This window comes from Nicotiana sylvestris, chromosome 4, assembly GCF_000393655.2.
Source record: "Nicotiana sylvestris chromosome 4, ASM39365v2, whole genome shotgun sequence".
NCBI classification, from domain to species: domain Eukaryota; kingdom Viridiplantae; phylum Streptophyta; class Magnoliopsida; order Solanales; family Solanaceae; genus Nicotiana; species Nicotiana sylvestris.
Genome location: NC_091060.1, coordinates 13,500,655 through 13,520,850, shown reverse-complemented (window position 1 = coordinate 13,520,850; position 20,196 = coordinate 13,500,655). Strand labels below are relative to the sequence as shown.

Here is a 20,196-nt window from a genome sequence, read left to right as displayed (position 1 = left end):
ATGCCCCAACAATGATATGACTGAAGTAATGATTCAACAAATATTTTATCGGGGTATAAACACGACCAATCAATGTATGGTGAACCAGTTAGCAGGGATAATTTCATAAAGCTACCTTCTGCTGAGGTCTGTGATAGTCTTGATGAGATGGCTGATACTTCTTTAGCTTGGCAAAGTCGAGCTAATGTGCCACAGGGTGACCCCACTGTCATTCACTTGCACAAAGAGCTCCATGACCATGGCCAAACAATAACAGAGTTAACTACAACAATGAACCAGTTGGCAAAAGCTCAATTGCAACAAGTTCAAGCTCCTAGACAAGTAAATTCTATGGAAGGTATCAACATGTTTGTCAACAAGAGGCGACAAAGAGGTCAACAAGGTCAAAATAGTCCGGATCAATATGACCAAGGTAGTGGTGGTTTCAATCAAGATGGGGGCTATGATGAGCAAAATGAAGAAGTGCAGTATGTAAAAAATTACCAAAGACAGAGGGGCAATGCTCCTAACCAATAATAACAGTAGATATCCCAAGGAAATTGGGGGAATCAAAACCAACAAGGCAATAGCAACTGGGGGAACAAAAATCAGAATTGTGGCAATCAGAACAACCAGGGCAACTGGAGTGGCAATAATAACAATTGGGGAGAAAACAACAACCAAGGGGTTTGGAATAATGGCAATCAAGGAAATCGGGGGCAAGGTTTTCAAAGACCTCCGATATATTAACAACCAAACAACCCGCCTCCATTTTCGTCCCAAGGTCCGAGCTCGTCAAATAATGAGATGGGAAGGATTGAGATGATGTTTGAACAAATGATGAAACAGAATGCCGACTCTGATGCTCAGTTGGCATCCCATAATATTTCAATCCGAAACTTGGAGGTTCAACTTGGCCAGATTTCACAATCTTTGAATACTCTCCCTAAGGGGGATCTACCTAGTGATATGGTAGTAAACCTGAAGGGTGGGAACAATACCGGGCATGCAATGGCGGTGATTACTAGAAGCGGTTGAGGTGGTAAAGTGAACACTTCCAAGCAAAAGGAAGTTGTCACGACCCCAGTTCGCCCTCCGTGAACTATCGTGACGGTACCTAGTCTCTACGACTAGGTAAGCCTAACAAATGCGGAAAATAAACAATTTGTGGAGTAAGTACAATTGAATGTCTACAAGTATCTAACTCTAGAATGTCTAACACAAGTAAATACAGAAGGGCTAATACTTAAAGAGAGAATAGAAAGGGACTCCTCGGTCTGCGGACGCGGCAGATATACCTTGAAGTCTCTGGGAAAGTCACCTCACCTCAAGGATGATAGGACTGAGTCGAAGTACCTAGATCTGCACATGAAAAATATGTACAGAAAGGGCATGAGTACACCACAGTGGTAATCAATAAGTGTCAAGCCTAACCTCGGTCGGGTAGTGACGAGGAAAGTCAGGGCCCTACTAAGATTAAATGAAATATAAGGAATGACAGTGTAGAATAAGACAGTAAAATTAAGTGCAACAGTAAGAAATAACATAGAATAGAAAGAACAACAACAACTACAACGGAACAAAATAATCACGGAAGGAAGTATAGCTCAACAAAGAGATAACAACTGAGGATCTCTTAGTATCCTCAATATGGATGTCGGGGATCTCTCAGTATCCCGAGGATCTCTTAGTATCCCGAGGATCTTTTAGTATCCTCAATATCTATGTTAAGGATCTCTCGGTATCCTCAATACGCACCGGGGATCTCTTGGTATATCGCACTACAGTACAAATATATATATATATATATATATATATATATATATATATATATATATATGTGTGTGTGTGTGTGTGTGTGTGTGTGTGTGTGTGCAGGGGATCTCCCGGGGTACCGCCCCGTAATCCCAAAGTAAACACGCAGTAACAACACGAAGAAACACACAATTTAATTCAATTTTACACCAAGATTAACAGGTATTTCTAACCTAACATACTTCACGTAGTCCAAATAAGACAGTTTAAGCAAATAAAGCAATTAAGTCAATTAGGCATGATTCTCTAAGCTAACAACAAGCTTAAATTGCAAGTAGTATAAACAGGAAAAGGAACATAATTAAATTTACTTAAAGAAAATCGGATTTTCAACAATTAGCACAAGTACGCACTCGTCACCTCACGTACAAGGTATTCCAAATATCAATAATACCAAATCCTAAGGGAGTTTCCCCTACACAAGTTTAGGCAAGCCACTTACCTCGAACTGGCTCAATAATCAACTCGAAACCACGTTCTTGCCACGAGTACTCGACTCCAAATGGCCCAAATCTATTCAATTCAATTGCATAATGTAAATATAACTTCAAGTAACTGATTCCACAAATAACTTCTAAGTTAATACACGAAATTAGGTAAAATGACCAAAACACCCCTCGGGCCCACATCGCGGAATCGGGTAAAATTTATATTTTCAGAATCCTCATACTCTCACGAGTCTAACCATACCAAAATTATCCAAATCCAATGTCAAATCCTCAATCAAAACTTGAATTTTTGGTCTAAGAACTTTCCCCCAATTTTCATACAAATTCTGAAATTAAATGATGAATTCATGTTTAGATTAATGGGTTACAAGCAAAAAGGAGTTTAGAATTGTTACCCAATCGATATCTCTGAAAATCCCTCAAAACCTCGCTCAAACCCTCAAATCAAGGGGGAAGCAGACTTCAGCTTCTCTTCCCCCACCTTCATCTTTTTCCTTAACCATCAACACAGCTGTTCCTAGGGAAAAGTTGGGTTTTTATCAGATGATGAATATGGAGAATAGAATACCCCCTGGGAGTTATTTCCAGTACTCTCCTACTAGAATCCATGATCCACTTCAGAGGTCTTCTTCTCTTACAGATCGTGAAAGATATTTGGCCGATTTATTGGGAGAGAGGCAAAAATTGGGGCCATTCATGCAGATACTGCCTATATGCAGTAGGCTTCTAAACCAAGAAATCATGCGAGCATCGGCATTGTTGTCAAATCAGTTTGTAGATCAGGAAAGGATGGGACAAGAGAGTCCACATAGATCGATCAGTCAACAGATGAATGGAGGTCAGATAAATGTAGGGGCATGGAGTGCAATGCAAACTGAGGAAAACAGACTCCTCCAGAAAATGGCTCTGTTTCAACCTTCCCCCCTGGATTGGCATGTTGTGCCGGGAACTGCAACCACTCTTGTTGTGAAGAAAGTCATAAGACTGGATGTTCCAGTGGAGAAGTTCCCAAATTATAATTTTGTCGGTCGAATTCTGGGACCACGTGGGAATTCCCTAAAGAGGGTTGAAGCCATTACAGAATGTAGAGTCTACATCAGAGGTCAAGGCTCGGTGAAGGACTCTATCAATGAAGAGAAATTGAAAGATAAACCTGGGTATGAGCACCTCAAAGAGCCACTACATCTCCTGGTGGAGGCTGAATTTCCGGAAGACATCATTGACGCCCGTATTGATCATGCAGTTTCAATCCTAGAGAACCTCTTAAAGCCTGTGGATGAATCTATGGATGTTTATAAGAAACAACAACTAAGGGAATTGTCCATGCTAAATGGTACATTAAGGGAAGAAAGCCCGAGCATGAATCCTCGAATGAGCCCTAGCATGTCTCCATTTAGTAATACAGGAATGAAACGAGCAAAGACGGGAAGATAACACCTATTCTTGGTCATCAGGGGACCCCTAATTGCTGGAATGTTGATTGCCTGTCTAGTGATAGGCCCAAAATATAGCTTATCCACCTGAGTAGTACGACTTCTGAGTCTGCTTCTGGTACGGAATGCAGGCATCCCCCAGGCAGCTTCTTTAGATAGGTCTAATGGCTTTTTTCTGTAACCATCTTTCCTAGAGGTTTTGACCTTTAGTCTTAATCTAGGTTTAGTGGTCAATGTGTTAAAGCAATTACAATAATTTCATTCTTATTGAATACTCACATTGTTTCATGTATTATTTTAATGCAGACTAACTGCTTTAACTTCTGAATAAATATATTGAGAACATAAGCTTGATATAAAAAAAATCCGAGCTCCCAAGCTCTAGTTTTCACAAAAATGGCTAAACCCTCAATTTTGAACTTAAACAATTTGCCCAGGTATTTCCTTCTTCGCGAACGCGGAAGGACCCTTGCATTCGCAAAGCACAACTTCGCTTGGTCCAGCTTTTCTTTATCACGAATGTGATGCCTAGTCACGAACGGGATGGACAATCTCCTCCTCCTACGCGAACGCGGGAACACCATCGGAATGCGTAGGTATAAGACCTCTCAACTTCGCGAACGCGGGAGAAACTTCGCGAACGCGAAGCATTAAACCTCCCCCAGCCCTAGCTCCTCTTCGCAAACGCGAGACCCCACTTGCGAATGCGAAGAAGGAAACTAGAACTGGGCTACTTCAAATTTCTGCAATTTCTCTAAGTTCTAAAATGACCCGTTGAGCATCCGAAATATACCCGAGGCCCCAGGGACCTCAACCAAACATGTCAACCAATCCTAAAACATCATTCAAACTTGTTCCAACCTTTGGAACGCTCAAAACAACATCAATACACCAATTTAACATAGGATTCAAGCCTAAGAACTCCAAAACTCTCAAATTACGCTTTCGATCGGAAAATCTATCAAACCTCGTCCGAATGACCTGAAATTTTGCAAGCACACCACATTCAACACTACGGAGCTACACACCTCCAAAACATAGTCCAAACACGCCCCTAACGTGGAAATCATTCAACAGAGCTAACGGAACCAAGGAAATTTCATTCTGAGGCCGTTTTTACACTGCTCCGACTACGATCCAATTTCTAAAACTTAAACTCTCATTTAGGTACTAAGTGTCCCAAAACTCTCCGAAACTCAAAACCAAACATCCCGACAAATCAAAATAGTAGAAACAAACACGGGGAAAGCATCGCGAACGCGAAGCATTAAACCTCCCTCAGCCCCAGCCCCAGCTCCTTTTCGCAAACGCGAGACCCCACTCGCGAACGCGAAGTAGGAAACCAGAATTGGGCTGCTGCAATTTTCTACAATTTCTCTAAGTTCCAAAATGACCCGTTGAGCATCCGAAACATACCCGAGGCCCCCGGGACCTCAACCAAACATGCCAACCAATCCTAAAACATAATTCAAACTTGTTCCAACATTCGAAACGCTTAAAACAACATCAAAATACCAATTTAACATAGGATTCAAGCCTAAGAACTCCAAAACTCTCAAATAACGTTTTCGATCAAAAAGTCTATCAACCTCGTCTGAATGACCTAAAATTTTGCAAGCACATCACATTTAACACTATGAAGCTACTCCAACTTCCAGAATTTCATTCCGACCCCAATATCAAAATTTCACTATCAAACCGGAAACTTCAAAAAATTCAACTTTTGGCATTTCAAGCCTAAATTATCTGCGGAACTCCAAAACATAATCCGAACACGCCCCTAAGCCCAAAATCACCCAACGAAGCTAACGAAACCAACGGAATTCTATTCCAAGCCCGTCTTTACACTGCTCCGACTTCGATCCAATTTCTAAAACATAAACTCTCATTTAGGGACTAAGTGTCCCAAAACTCTCCGAAACTCAAAACCAAACATCCCGACAAATCAAAAAAGCAGAAAAAAATACGGGGAAAGCAATTAATAGGGGATCAGGGCATAATTATGAACCCGTCTAGGGAACACGTGATAGACATGCCGGAAACGGTGTTGCCCAAGGCTAAGGCTCCCTTGCCAAGGCCTCCTCCACCTTACCCTCAATGGCTTGCGAAGAAAATGAATGAAAACCAATTTAAGAAGTTCATAGAGATGATAAAAAGCCTGTCAATCAATGTTCCTTTGATGGAAGCTCTTGATCAAATGTCGGGTTACACCAAATTCATGAAAGACTTGGTGAGTAAAAAGAGATTCATGGATTGTGAGACCATCAAAATGACTCATCAAGTAAGTGCAATTGTGCATTCGATGGCTCCAAAACTTGAAGATCCCAACGCTTTCACCATTCTATGTACCATTGGGAGTGCCGATTTTGCAAAGGCATTGTGTGACTTAGGAGCGAGCATCAATTTGATGCCTTACTCCATGTTCAAAAATTTGGGTATTGGTCAACCGCGACCCACTTTAATGAGGTTGCAAATGGCGGATAGAATAATAAAGAGGCCTCTTGGTATTATTGATGATGTCCTTGTTCGGGAGGACAAGTTTATTTTACCTGCTAGCTTTGTGATTTTGGACTGCGAGGTTGATTATGAGGTTCCGATCATATTAGGAAGACCTTTCCTTGCAATTGGGAAGCCATTGGTTGATGTGAAAGCAGGGGAGCTCACCTTCCGGGTGGGTGATGAAAAAGTGGTCTTTCATGTGTGCAAATCAATGAAGCAGCCCAACAGTACTGAAGTGTGCTCTTTTGTGGATCTTGTCACGGAAGTGATAGTTGATGATACTAGTGCACTTATCAATGTGGAGGATCCTCTAAAAGCAGTATTGTTGAACCTTGATGTCAATAAGGATGAAGTCGGGGTGGAGTGTGTCAATACTTTACATGGAATGGCTCTTACTCTTATGAGCCTCGAAAGCTCTCTTTGGATCTTGAGAATAGAAAGACTCCACCAACAAAGCCCTCAATTGAGGAACCTCCCGTTTTGGAGTTGAAGCCTTTGCCCTCACATCTTAGGTATGAATTCTTAGGCCCTAGTTCAACTTTACTTGTTATTCTTTCGTCTTGTCTTACTAACGTGCAGGTAGATACGACACTGGAGGTGCTCCAAAGAAAAAAGAAGGCAATTGGATGGACTCTAGCTAATATTCAGGGAATAAGCCCTGCCTTTTTCATGCACAAGATCATACTTGAAGATGATGCCAAACCCTCTGTGGAACATCAAAGGAGGTTGAACGAGTTTATACAAGAGGTTGTCAAAAATGAGGTGATCAAGTGGCTAGATAAAAGGGTTGTGTACCCCATCTCAGATAGTTCTTGGACTTTGCCGGTGCAATATGTGCCAAAAAAGGGTGGTATGACTGTAGTTACCAATGAGCAGAATGAGTTGATTCCCACCAGGACTGTCACCGGATGGAGGGTATGCATGGACTACCAGAAGCTGAATAAAGTTACCCGCAAGGATCAGTTTCCATTGCCATTTCTTGACCAGATGCTGGATATACTTGTTGGGCGTGTCTTCTACTGTTTTTTGGATGGATACTCAGGTTACAACCAGATTTTGATTGCTTCGGAAGATCTAGAGAAATCAACCTTCACGTGTCCGTATGGCACCTTTGCATTTTCTAGGATGCCTTTTGGTTTGTGTAATGCACCAGCTACCTTCCAGCGATGTATGATGGCTATTTTTATCGACACGGTGGAGGACTTTTTGGAGGTATTTATGGATGATTTCAGTGACGTAGGGGACTCATTTGATGAGTGTTTGAGGAACATTGACAAAGTGTTGACCCGATGTGAGGAGACAAATCTAGTGCTTAACTGGGAGAAATGCCACTTTATGGTCGAGGAGGGTATTGTCCTTGGCCATAAGATTTCAAAGCATGGTATAGAGGTGGACAAGGCCAAAATTGAAATGATTTCAAAGCTTCCTCATCCTACTTCTGTCAAGGGGGTTAGAAGTTTTCTTAGACATGCGGGGTTCTACCGAAGATTCATCAAAGACTTTTCTAAGATAGTGAACCCTTTGTGCAAGTTATTAGAAAAGGATGCCAAGTTCATGTTTAATGATGAATGCATGAAGGATTTTGAATTTCTCAAGTACAAATTGACACCACTCCCATTATTATCGCACCCTATTGGAGCTTACCTTTTGAGCTCATGTGTGATGCAAGTGACGTTACGGTAGGAGTTGTCTTGGGTCAAAGAGTCAACAAGATGTTTCACCCGGTGTATTATGCAAGCAAGAGAATGAATGATGCTCAAGTGAATTACACGGTGATGGAAAAAGAGTTGCTAGAAATTGTGTTTGCAATGGAGAAATTTAGGCCTTATCTCATGGGGCCCAAGGTAATAGTTCATACTGACCATGAAGCACTCCGCTACTTGATGACAAAGAAGGATTCCAAGGCGAGGTTGATGAGATGGGTTCTATTAATTCAAGAGTTTGACCTTGAGATTATTGATCGGAAAGGAGTGAAAACCAAGTGGCGGAACACTTGTCCCGCTTGGAGGAAGAGGGGAGGCCTTGTGATGGCCTTGAAATTAATGATTCATTCCCTGATGAGCAACTCCTCTCCGTATCTATGAATATCATGCCTTAGTTTGTGGATGTTGCCAACTTTCTTGTGACTAGTATTGTTCCGTGTGAGCTCTCTTCTAACCAAAGGAAGAAGCTCAAACGGGATAGCTTGGACTACTACTGGGATGAGCCTTATTTGTTCAAAATTTGCAATGATGGTATGATCTGAAGATGTGTTCTAGAAGAGGAGCAACTGAGTATTCTTGATGATTTTCATTCCTCTCCCTACTATGGTCACCATGGTGAGGCAACGACGACTTCAAAGGTGCTTAGCTATGGATTTTATTGGCCAACATTGTACAAGGATACGGGTAATCTTGTGAAGAGATGTGATGAGTGCCAGAGAGCTGGTAGAATTTCAAAGAAGGATGAAATGCCTCTCACCACTATTCTTGAGGTTGACATATTTGATGTGTGGGGCATCAACTTCATGGGACCTTTTGTAAGTACATGTGGTAACACATACATTCTGGTGGCCGTTGATTATGTTTCCAAGTGCGTTGAGGTCGTGGCTTTACCCAATAATGAGGCCCAGAGTGTTGTGTCTTTTCTCAAGAAGAGTATATTTATTCGCTTTGGCACTCCTCGAGCAATCATCAGTGATGGGGGTTCTCATTTCTGCAATAAGGCATTTGATACTTTGCTTGCAAGGTATGGTGCCAATCATAAGGTTTCAACCCCTTATCATCCTCAGGCTAGTGGGAAAGTTGAGTTCTTCAACGGGTAGATTAAGAGCATATTGTCAAAGACCGTCAATGCAAATAGAACTGACTGGTCAAAGAAATTAGATGATGCTTTGTGGGCTTACAGGACTGCTTGCAAGACTCTGATTGGTATGTCTCCATACTGGTTGGTGTTTGGGAAAGCTTTCCATCTACTGGTTGAGTTAGAGCACAAGGCCATGTGGGCTTTGAGGAAGTTAAATCTTAAATGGGATGTTGCAGCAAATCTTCGGGTGGAGCAACTTAATGAGCTTGATAAGTTCCGGTTTCATGCTTATTCCATCTCGTCCTTATATAAGGACAAGATGAAGTATTTACATGACAAGTATGCTCGTGGCAAGGAGTTCAAAGTAGGTGATTTGGTTCTCTTGTTCAACTCTCGGTTACGACTGATTCCGGGAAAGCTTAAGTCAAAATGGAGTAGACCTTTTGAAGTGGTGCTTGTGACTCCATTTGGTGCTCTTGATTTGAGAAAAAAATGGTGAGATCTTCAGAGTTAATGGGAACAGAGTCAAGCACTATCTTGGCAAGTTTGATGACAGCCACATGGTGGCAATGATCCATCTCAAGTGATTGATGGTAACCTGCGTCGTGCCGCGACGTTAAATCAGGTGCTTCTTGGGAGGTAATGATAACTAGGGATTTTAATACATTTTATACTCCTTCTTGATTCTTACAATGATCACAAGTTATGCTTGATTGTAGGTTTGATCAACAAAGTGACAAGATGTCAAAAATCAGCTCAAAAGGAGTGAAACCTGCACAAGTGCCAACAACAAGACAAGCTCAGGCAAAGCAGGCCCAGTGCGGTCGCACACCATTCTGTGCGGTCCGTATTAGGAGATTCAGAGAGGTGGATTTCCAGGCAAAGCTGCAATACGGACGCACTAGGTTTTGTGCGGTCCGCACTGAAGGCAATGCGGCCGCACTCGATTTAGTGCGGTCCGCAGAACCCAAGATCAGAGAGGTGCCATATTTGAGGATTGAAGCATATGCGGTTCGCGGTCCATTTTATGCGGACCGCACTAGAAGCCTATGCGGCTGCAGTCCATTATGTGCGGTCCGCATTGCCTAAGTTCAGAGAGCTGTATTTTCAAGTTCAGAGCTCTAGTGCAGCCGCACACCATTTTGTGCGGTCTGCACTAACCCCGCAGGGGCATTTTTGTCCAGAACTTTTAGCTTAGTATAAATAATTTATTTTCCCATTTTTAGGGTATGAGATAGTTTTGATACGTAGTTGCGCTCGTGGGTTCGCCTTTTTTAGCCATTTTGGGAAATTTTATCTACTTTTCATCAATAAATCTTGTTATTTACCTTGGTGATTAATTAATATGAGTTATTCTTCATCTATTTCTTGCTTTTCTTCTTTAATTATGAGTAGCTAGACCCATAAGCTAGGGTTGTGGCTCAACCCTAGTGTGGGTAATTGATGGGTCGTGTATTTTAAGGCTAGATTGACTATGGGTGTTTGATACCAATTTCATGGTTAATTGCTGAACTAGTGGTTGCAAACACTAGTTTGTGTTTAGTTGACTAGGGCTCTTCTTGAGAAAGAGAGCCTAAGTCTCCGAAATTGGTCCAACAAGGAATTAGGGCATACTCAAGAGATTGATAGTCTCAATTAAAGGGTTAAACCTCGAGAGAGTAATACCCGACTTGAACCCTAGTTGCTTGTGCATATTTGCATACCCAATTGGTCTTGAGAAAGTCAAATCGGGCAAAATCACTTGAACCACCGAGGGGTGTATAGTGGGTAATATCATGCAATGGTTATATCATACTCCCTAATTATGTCAATCGTGTCTTAGATTCAATTACCAGTCAATTAACCATCTAGGTGAAAGTCATTACCCTAGTGCCTTTTAAACCATTTGAACAACCCTTTTTAGTTTAACTCTTAGCTCAATCTAGTTGTATTTACCATTTGTATTTTGATAGTAATAGAAGTAAAAAAGAAAACCCCAAAAATGAGTAAAAGTGCAATTTGGAACACTTACGCAACTCTACACTAGATAGATACTCGATTTCAAATTTTAGCTCTCTGTGAAAATCGATCCTGACCCTAAATCGGGTAAAAACTGCTCCGCGACCGGACCCGAATCGCCTAAAAAATTTGCCGCACCATAAAAAATGACCTAAGAAACAATAGTCATTGTCTCGCCATGACCGTTCCTCATTTTTTAGCGTTTCAGGTAGGGGTGGGCATTCGGTATTTAAGAATTTCGGTTCGGTATTCAGTTTATCAATTGTGTATACCAAATATCATACCAAAATATTTCGGTACGGTTCGGTATTTCTTATTTTGGTTCAATTGTGTATACCACAATGTTTGCACTCTACTTTGCGAACTTCTCCGTTATCTTCTTTCACCACAAAGTATTCCCAAATATCGGAGCGTTGAGCAGGAGCACGGGGCATGATTGCACTTGAACCTAAAAAAAATATAAATCATAAGTTAGAATATTATATTTTGATGATAATAAAACAAAACTACAAAATATTAAGTATATCATTATCACCAAACAAATAGAGTATTAAACTTACCACTCAAGATGCAAGTTGCAACTATACATCAAACAATGCTAGTAGTGCTTCCATTATTTTCCATATCTAAAGATAATACGACCAAATATGTCATACAAATGAAAAAGCATGATATATTATTTTGAATTAAAATACACACAAAATATTAAAGCTTACCAAGCTCGAGTTCCTCAAGATACTTCAAGTCTTCTTCAACACTAATAGGATTCTTCTCTTCTCTAAGCCAATCTTGAACACAAATAAGAGCTTGCACATATTTAGGAGTCAATGAACTCCTAAATAAATCAAGAATGCGGCCACCAGTGCTAAACGTGCATTCCGACGCCACACTAGAAATTGGAATTGCCAACACATCACGAGCCAACTCCGAAAGAATAGGAAATCTAGGAGCATGTGTTTTCCACCAACTCAAGATATCAAATTCTTCACTAAAAGGCTTTTGTTCTTCACTAATGTATTTATCCAACTCTAATTTAGCACCCCACTTCCATTATCTTCCTTTTGTTTCTTCAAGCTAAGCTCAGTCCTTATTTTTGATGCACTTATAACACTCCTACTAGGTGTATTAGATGTGTTGTTAGATGAAGTAGAACTAGATGGAGATTGAGGACAAGATTCGGTTGAATACTTTTTTAGATACTCTCCAAACAAAGAATTCATATAAGCATACACCTCAGCATTTATTTTCTTCCCTTTTTCCTCCCCAAAAAGTTCTTCAAGTGCTCCCTCAACATATTCAAATTTGTTACGTGGATCCAAGACGGAAGCAATAAAAATCATTTTATTCATCTTTTCAGGCTCACCCCAATACTTCTTGAACTTTTCTTGCATTTGCTGAGCCATTTTTCTCAAATGCTCATCCTCACTAGCTAAACACATTTTCAAATGACAATAAAGTTCAGATACATCCTCAAAATGAGAATTACAAGTGACATAACGTGAACCTGAAACTTTTTTAGTTAGCTCGTGAAATCTTGCAAGAAACTCTATCACATTCCTCACATTCACCCAATCATTAGATTCAAGAGGACGTGCATTACTACCATCTTCACAAAGATGAGAACATTGATAAGCAGAAAATCCATCATCAAAAAGATGCAACTTGTCAAAGGCTTTTTCAAAGTGTTGAGCTGTATCCAACATCAAATAGGTGGAATTCCACCTGGTAGGAACATCCAAACACAACGTTTTGGTACATTCTACCTTTACATGTGCACAACACTGTTTAAACTTTAAGGTCCTTGCAGGCGAAGATCTCACATACCTCACAATATTTCTAACACGTGTCACAGAAGCATCAAGTTCTTTCAAACCATCTTGCACAATTAGATTTAGTATATGAGCCATGCATCTCACATGAAGATGTTTACCACTCATCATATTAGTTTTCCACATATCTAACTGTTTAGACAATTCTTTGACAGTGACATCATTTGAAGAAGCATTGTCCACGGTAATAGTGAAAACCTTGTCTAATTTCCATTCAAGCAAACAATCCCTAATATCTTTAGCCATCTCTTCACCCTTATGACTAGTGATAGGGCAAAAATTTAGTATTCTTTTATGCAACTTCCAATCCCTATCAATGAAGTGGGCTGTCAAACACATATAATTTATTCTTTGTAATGAAGTCCAAGTGTCTGTTGTTAGGCAAATTTTTAGTTGTGCTTCTCTAAAAGAACTTCTTAGATTTTGCCTCAATTCACCGTAAACTTCATAACAATTCCTTGTTATTGTTCTACGAGAAAGAAGACGAAATAGTGGTTGAGTTTTTCTCATAAACTTCATAAAGCCTTCATTTTCTACAAAGCTAAATGGTAGTTCATCAATAACTATCATCTCAATTAAGGCCCCCCTAACCACTTTTTGATCAAACTTTCAAATTGATCTTTCATCATTTTGGCAAGGTTGAAAATTTATCTTTGTTTGACTATTATCTTGAGTAATGTTAAGTGGGTATTCTTTGCATCTAAGCAAATGATTCTTCAATCCTGTTGTTCCATTCTTAGATGAATTAGCAACATAAGCTTGTTTACAATATCGACACCGTGTTTTCCCAACCCCATTAACCTCAAATTTATCAAAATGGTTCCAAACGTCAAACCTAGGTTGCATGGTTTTCCTTTTCTTGGAATCTTGAGTATCAATGGAGTTGGTGTTACTATCTACCGTAATAGGTAAACTTTCACTAGAACCAATATCACTTACTTTACTTGTATCTTTCATCTATACAAAATTAAACAAATATAAACATAAATTAACAATCAACAAATTAACCACCTTGCTATCAGTAATGCTGAGAGAATGTAAATATGAGAGTGCATTTTTAGATTTTAGTTATTTCAAACTAGCTATAAGTAGCTTCAACTACCATGTTTCTGCTTCTCCCTACGGGCTACAAGTGCTACCAAAATTTCTAAAATAATGAACCCCATAAAGTCTTGAACCGTTGAACGTGCAAGTCAATTAGAGCTCATATTCTGACTATAAGGTAAAGAAAAGATTAGGATTTCTCTTCAAAACACCAAGGAAGGAAGGATCTTTATTCTTTCCATTTTCGCTAGCAACTTTCTTTAAAATATTTGAAACACGATTTCAGAACACACACACTCTCTGTTTTTTGGGTTTTTACTCTTTCGGCACACTGATAAGAACTGGCATACTCAATGTCAATGGAGTTACCAAGTATACCTTGCACTGATCAATAAGTTAGAATTTATACTTCTTTTGCCACATATAGAAAAATACATTAATTTCAGAAAGAAAAATGAATAACAAAATAAATCCTCTTCACCTCTAACTCATCTGCTAAAGCAAGTCAACAACCAAAAAAAAGCAAGTAGAAACATACCTTCGAAAATTGAAACTATCACAAGTTCGCAACAGTAGCGTCTTCGTTTGCCCGAAATTTTTGAGGAGTGAGGACTGAGGACTGAGGAATCGAATCGAGCTCGGAAATCGCCTAATTCCCTAATCGCCTACTCAGTCAACTGTATCTGACTTTCAGTACCTAACGAATTAGCCCTAATCTTTTTAGAGTGGGATGGGGCAATGGGCTGAGGCGCTGGGAAGTTGGAATTATAAAATTATTAGAGTGGGCAGGGGCGATGGGTTGGGCTAGGGCAGTGGACTTGGGCAATCCGCAATAAGAAAATGTATTTTAAAAAAATGGTATTTCAATATTTCGGTATACCGGAATTTCAAATTTCTAATACCGAGGACCGTACCGAAATATCGAAATTGCAATACCGAATTAGATCGAAATACCGAAAAAACCGAAACCGAAATACCAATTTAATTCGGTTCGGTTTGTAATTCGGTTTTTCGGATTTTATGCCCACTCCTAGTTTCAGGGCCATAAAACGAAATTTCACCTAATTCCTAGATTCTCGTCTACTATAGCCCACACCATATGCATGCATTCTGCCGACCGGACCAAATAACCCAAAATTTTGCTGGACTATCAAAAACGACCTAAGGAACAATAATCATCACCTCGCCATGACCGTTCCTCATTTTTGGCGTTTTAGGGCCAGAAAACTGGAATTTCACCCGTTTTCTAAATTTTCATGTATTATAGTCCACGCCATCTACAAGCATATGGGAGAACATCACCTAGAAAATTTTTGAAAAATCAAATTCGACCTAAGGAACAACAGTTATTGCCTCGCTATGACTGTTCCTCATTTTTTTAGCATTTTAAGGCCATAAAACTGAAATTCCGCCTAATTCCTAGATTTTTGACTCCTATAGCCCACACGATCTGCATGCATCCAGGTGACCGGACCCGAATCACCTGAAAATTTGCTCGGCTATCAAAAACGACGTAAGGAACAATAGTCATCGCCTCGCCATGACCATTCCTCATTTTTTGGTGTTTTAGTGCCATACAACTAGAATTCCGCCTGATTCCCTAATTTTCGCGTGCTACAACCTATGCCATCTGCATACATCCAGGTGACCGGACTCGAATTGCCTAAAATTTTGTCAGACTATCAAAAACGAGCTAAAGAATAATAGTAATTGCCTCGCCACGGCGGTTCCTCATTTTTTGGCGTTTTAGGTCCATAAAACTGAAATTTCACCCGATTCTCTTATTTTCGTATGTTATAACCTATGCATCTGCATGCATCCGGGCGACCAGACTTGATTTGCCTAAATTTCGCCAGACCATAAAAAATGACCTAAGGAACAATAGTCATCGCCTCACCTTGATTGTTCCTCGTATTTTGGTGTTTTAGGGCCATAAAACTGGAATTCCACCTAATTCCCAAATTTTCGACTACTATAGCCCACGTTATCTGCATGCATCCGAGCGATCAAACCTGAATAGCCTAAAATTTTACCGAACAATAAAAAATGACCTAAGGAACAATAGTCATCGCTTTGACATGATTGTTCCTCATTTTTGACGTTTTAGGGCCATAAAATTGGAATTCCACCCGATTCCCAAATTTTCGTGTGCTATAGCCAACGCCATTTGCATGCATCCAGGCGACCGGACCTGAATCGCCTAAAAAATTCAGACCATAAAAATGACCTAAGGAACAATTATTTTTGCCTCGCCACGATCATTCCTCATTTTTGACGTTTTAGGGCCATAAAACTAGAATTCTGCCCGATTCCCAGATTTTCGTGTGCTATAGCCCACGCCATCTGTATGCATCCGAGCCCACAAAATTTTATAAGCGATTTGGAGCCCGTCGCCCAAATTCTTGAAGATGGCGTGGACATTCTTGTTGCCCTATATATGTGTTCAAAGTGAAATTATTACACTCTTGAGACACCACATAAGATAGAGAGTGTAGTTTACTCTCCTAAAGCGCGTAACACAAAATGAAATATTCTCTCTGTTCCTATTTAGATGATGTAGTTTTACTTTATACAAAATTTAAGGAAAAACATAAGACTTCTGAAATATGTAGTACTAAAAGCTTACAGGGCAAAAGCTTTGTGAGACCATGACATTTGTGTGGGTATAAAAGCTTCTCACTAGGGGTAAAATATGTAAAATAAAAAGTTTACAGTTGAATTGTTCCTAACTATAGAAATGTGTCATTCTTTTTTGAATGGACTAATAAAGAAAGTGTGTTATCTAAATTGAAACGGAGGGAAATTTTCTTGCCAAAAAGACCTTTTGGCCACTTAAACTTGCACATAATTGTCATCCCGGTAAATAAACTTACAACTTTTCCATTTAGGTACTCAAACTTGAGAGGATAAGTATTATTAAATACCTCTCGCCGTTGACCATGGCAACGTCGTGTGTCATGTGGCAATAGTGTGTGCCAATCACACGAATTAGATGCGTGAATTCAGATTATTGGAATAAAAAATACTAAAAAAAGATAAAAACTAAAAGTGAAAAGAAAAACTCAAATGCCTCCTCATCTTCTTCGTTACCCCTCTCATCACAGTCCTCTTATCTCTTCCTTTTCTTTTATTTTTTTCGTTAACACTTCCCCTTTCCTTCCTTCTTCTTCTGTCTTGACACAAAAGAAAACTCTTTTTCCTCTTCCTCTGTATGTTCCGTCGTTCATAGTTCCAAAGCAAAGTGAGTGTTAACGAAAAAAATAAAAGAAAAAGGAAGAATAACGACGGGAGAGGAAAAAGATTTTTTGAAGACAGAAAATCTATGAATAATAGGACACCATTTTGCTCTGTATTTTCTTTACTTTATTCAGAGTTGGCTTAAATTATTGAATCTGATTCTATGTACTATATTTGGCACTGGTTCCACTAGGTTTTTGGAGCTATAATATATTCCAGTAAGTACCATAGAGGTAGAACGATGACAATCCATTTGAGCATACTCAAATCGTTCACTCCATTTGAAAAAGATTTTTACGTTCCAATCGTTCACAGAGGAAGACGATTGGAAAAAGATTGTCCAGTAACTATGACAATCGTTCCCTCCATTTGAGCAGACTTTATTTGAGCATAACGATTGAAAATGTAGAGTTCTTTGAGAGAGACAACCGAAAAATGAGTGTTTTAGGGTCTTTAGGTCAAAAATAACACATGGCAGGTTATAATTCGTTTATTGCTGATTGAGTTGTCCCGTTTGTGAAATTGTAATGCACGTGTTATGATTCAAACAGTTGGAGGTGTTTATTAGTTCACTTATGCTCAAATTGAAGAGTTCATATGGAAAAGTTATAAGTTTGTTTACCGGGCTGATAATTGGGTGCAAGTTTAAGTGACCGGGAGACCTTTTTGCCTTTTTTTTTTGCAGGAAAATAGCACAACTTGAGGAAAGTACAATGGCAATTGCTAGTAGATTTCAGAAGTTCAACAGGTTGTCGTAGAGATCCCTTTTTGCATCAAATTACATTAAAGATAATTAGAAGAAATTGTTCATAATAAATTAGTAACAATGGTTATTAGATAGTTAATCAGGTATAAAAAGTTTAGTAAGTTAAAGTATCACTTCTGAATATCAAAGGGGAGTACCAACCTAAACCTTAAAACTTAGTAATAGAGCCAAATTACCACTGTTGAAAAGTTTATTTGATGTTTGACATGGTGGAATTACTGACCATTCATCATTCAATTGTGCTTTAAGGTAGTTTGGCAGGGCATATAAGAATAATACCGAATAGGATGCATAATAATGCTAAGAATATGATTATAATAATGTTGGGATTAGTTATATTGAAATTATTACTTATTGACTGCTTGGTTTGGTATATTAAAAATAATATGCATAGCATAATTTCTTTTAAAAATTATTTGTTTACAAAAATACACTGCAAAAATGTTGGAAAAGGTTTTGAAAGAGCGGTTCTATCTTTATACATACTTATCCATGTATTAAAAACTATGTATTGCTAATGTCTGGTTTGCTACGTATAAGAATAATACTAAATATGGTGTAATATAAGTATTAGTTATACATAAGTTGAAAAACACTACCAAACAAAGGATTAATAATACCAAAACTAATACATATACTATTTTCCCTAGTGCATCTTACCAAACGACTCCTACCAGTACTCTTTCAATCAGAGGCGGACCTACGCTATACCGAGAAGGGTCATCGGTATCCATAAAGTTCGGCAAAAATTTCATGTATACTTGTATATGTCCTTAGAAAATAATGATATACTAGTAATGGACACCTTATATACAAAGTAGATTTTGGTTGAATCCAAAAGTGTACCCCGATTTTTAAATTCTGGGTTCGCCTCTGCTTTCAATCCCTGTTTAATATTCAGCGCACCTAAATGCATAAAGAAACCAATAAAGATACACAATGACATGTTATAACCACTTTCTCAAGCCATTTAAGATATTAGTAAAGGTTGATCCTTATGTTTCCAACTGCAATATCTTTGAAACCTGTCTATTATTGTGTCTCTATTTTCTCAGGTTCTTCACCAATTGGTACAGAGGCAACTTATCTATATCGTTAGAATCGAATTCAGAATTTAGATTAAATATTTAAAGTTTTTAGTGTTAAACTAAATTCATTATACTTCTAAAGTTGTAGGTTCAGTTCTAATATTTGTTTAAAATTTTTGTAGGTTTTCACATAACAATTTATATTCTGCATAAAAAATATTGGATTCGGATAAACACGATGCTATAGCAATATGAACCCTCAATCTTCATGTTTCACCATTTAAACTTATTAGTTATTCGGATAAAGTCTTACGTTAATTGCTGAAAAAATTGAAAACTTACGTAAAATGTCCGGTAGACTTCAAATATTTCATACATGCTTAGGACCATTTCGTAGCACCATCGTAAAATATTTTTCATCCTACAATTTTTATTTTTGTTTGATTCATGGTGAAAAAAATTGAGTCTTAAAACTAAACACCACAAAATCAGAATTATATTCTAGTATTTAACTTCAATTAATATGAGAGTAAACTCCCTTAGGTTCATATCGAGGAGTTATTGACCAATTAATGTACGACTCATTATGTAAATATATTTTATAACCGCGTAGGAATTAAACACGTCTAGAAAACATGTGATCTCGACGATAAAATTTTTTATTCCTTCCGTTCACTTTTACTTGTTCATTATTGACTTTGCACACCCCTTAAGAAATAATGAATAAAGTGATTTGGAATGATATCCATATTAATCGGTGTATTGTATTAATGGATTTAGAAAATGATTTGGAATACGTGATTAATGCTAAGGGCAAAACAGGAAAATAAATTATTTTTTTCTTGATATACAAAAGTGAACAAGTAAAAGTGAAAATATATTTTTAGAATAGTGAACAAATAAAAGTGAACGGAGAGAGTATTTCTTTAATTAGAAATATCGAGTCGTGTGAATAGAATTTCCTTTTGATAGATAGCCCTTTATTCTTTCTCTTTTTCTTTTTCTTTTTCATCAGCCCTTTATTCTTTTACACATTTTCGACACAAATCTAAATTAGTCATATGTGTATATGTAGAATAATGGTTATTTATAGTAAAAAGTCTGTTGCCAATTTAAATGTCTCCAATTTAGTAGGCTAAACTCTTAACTGTGTGCCGTACTTATAAATGGGGGAAATTTAAAAATAGTCAAATTTATACGTGGTTATTCAAAAATAGTCACAGTTTCAAAATTAATCGAAATTTAGTCTATTTTCATTAAAAATAAATCTGAACAAAAACATTGTTCAAAATTCGGAAAAATACTCTAGTATAATATGCTGGAGTTCCAGTATAA

General features: G+C 38.4%; 1 protein-coding gene and 1 long non-coding RNA gene across 2 annotated transcripts; one reads left to right on the top strand and one right to left on the bottom strand.

Moving 5' to 3' along the window:
• Nucleotides 1-2,697: 2,697 nt before the first annotated feature.
• Nucleotides 2,698-4,021, top strand: LOC104226560 (KH domain-containing protein At1g09660/At1g09670-like). The gene has a single exon (XM_009778587.2). It carries the CDS (start codon nucleotides 2,787-2,789, stop codon nucleotides 3,675-3,677), a length of 891 nt encoding a protein of 296 aa, XP_009776889.1. The 5' UTR covers nucleotides 2,698-2,786; the 3' UTR covers nucleotides 3,678-4,021.
• A 7,319-nt stretch (nucleotides 4,022-11,340) lies between these two features.
• On the bottom strand, nucleotides 11,341-11,735 carry LOC138888976 (uncharacterized). The gene is made up of 3 exons (XR_011406505.1): nucleotides 11,674-11,735; nucleotides 11,518-11,583; nucleotides 11,341-11,405 (listed from the first exon to the last, which is right to left on the bottom strand). It is a non-coding gene; the product is annotated as an uncharacterized lncRNA (long non-coding RNA).
• Between the last annotated feature and the right edge of the window lie 8,461 nt (nucleotides 11,736-20,196).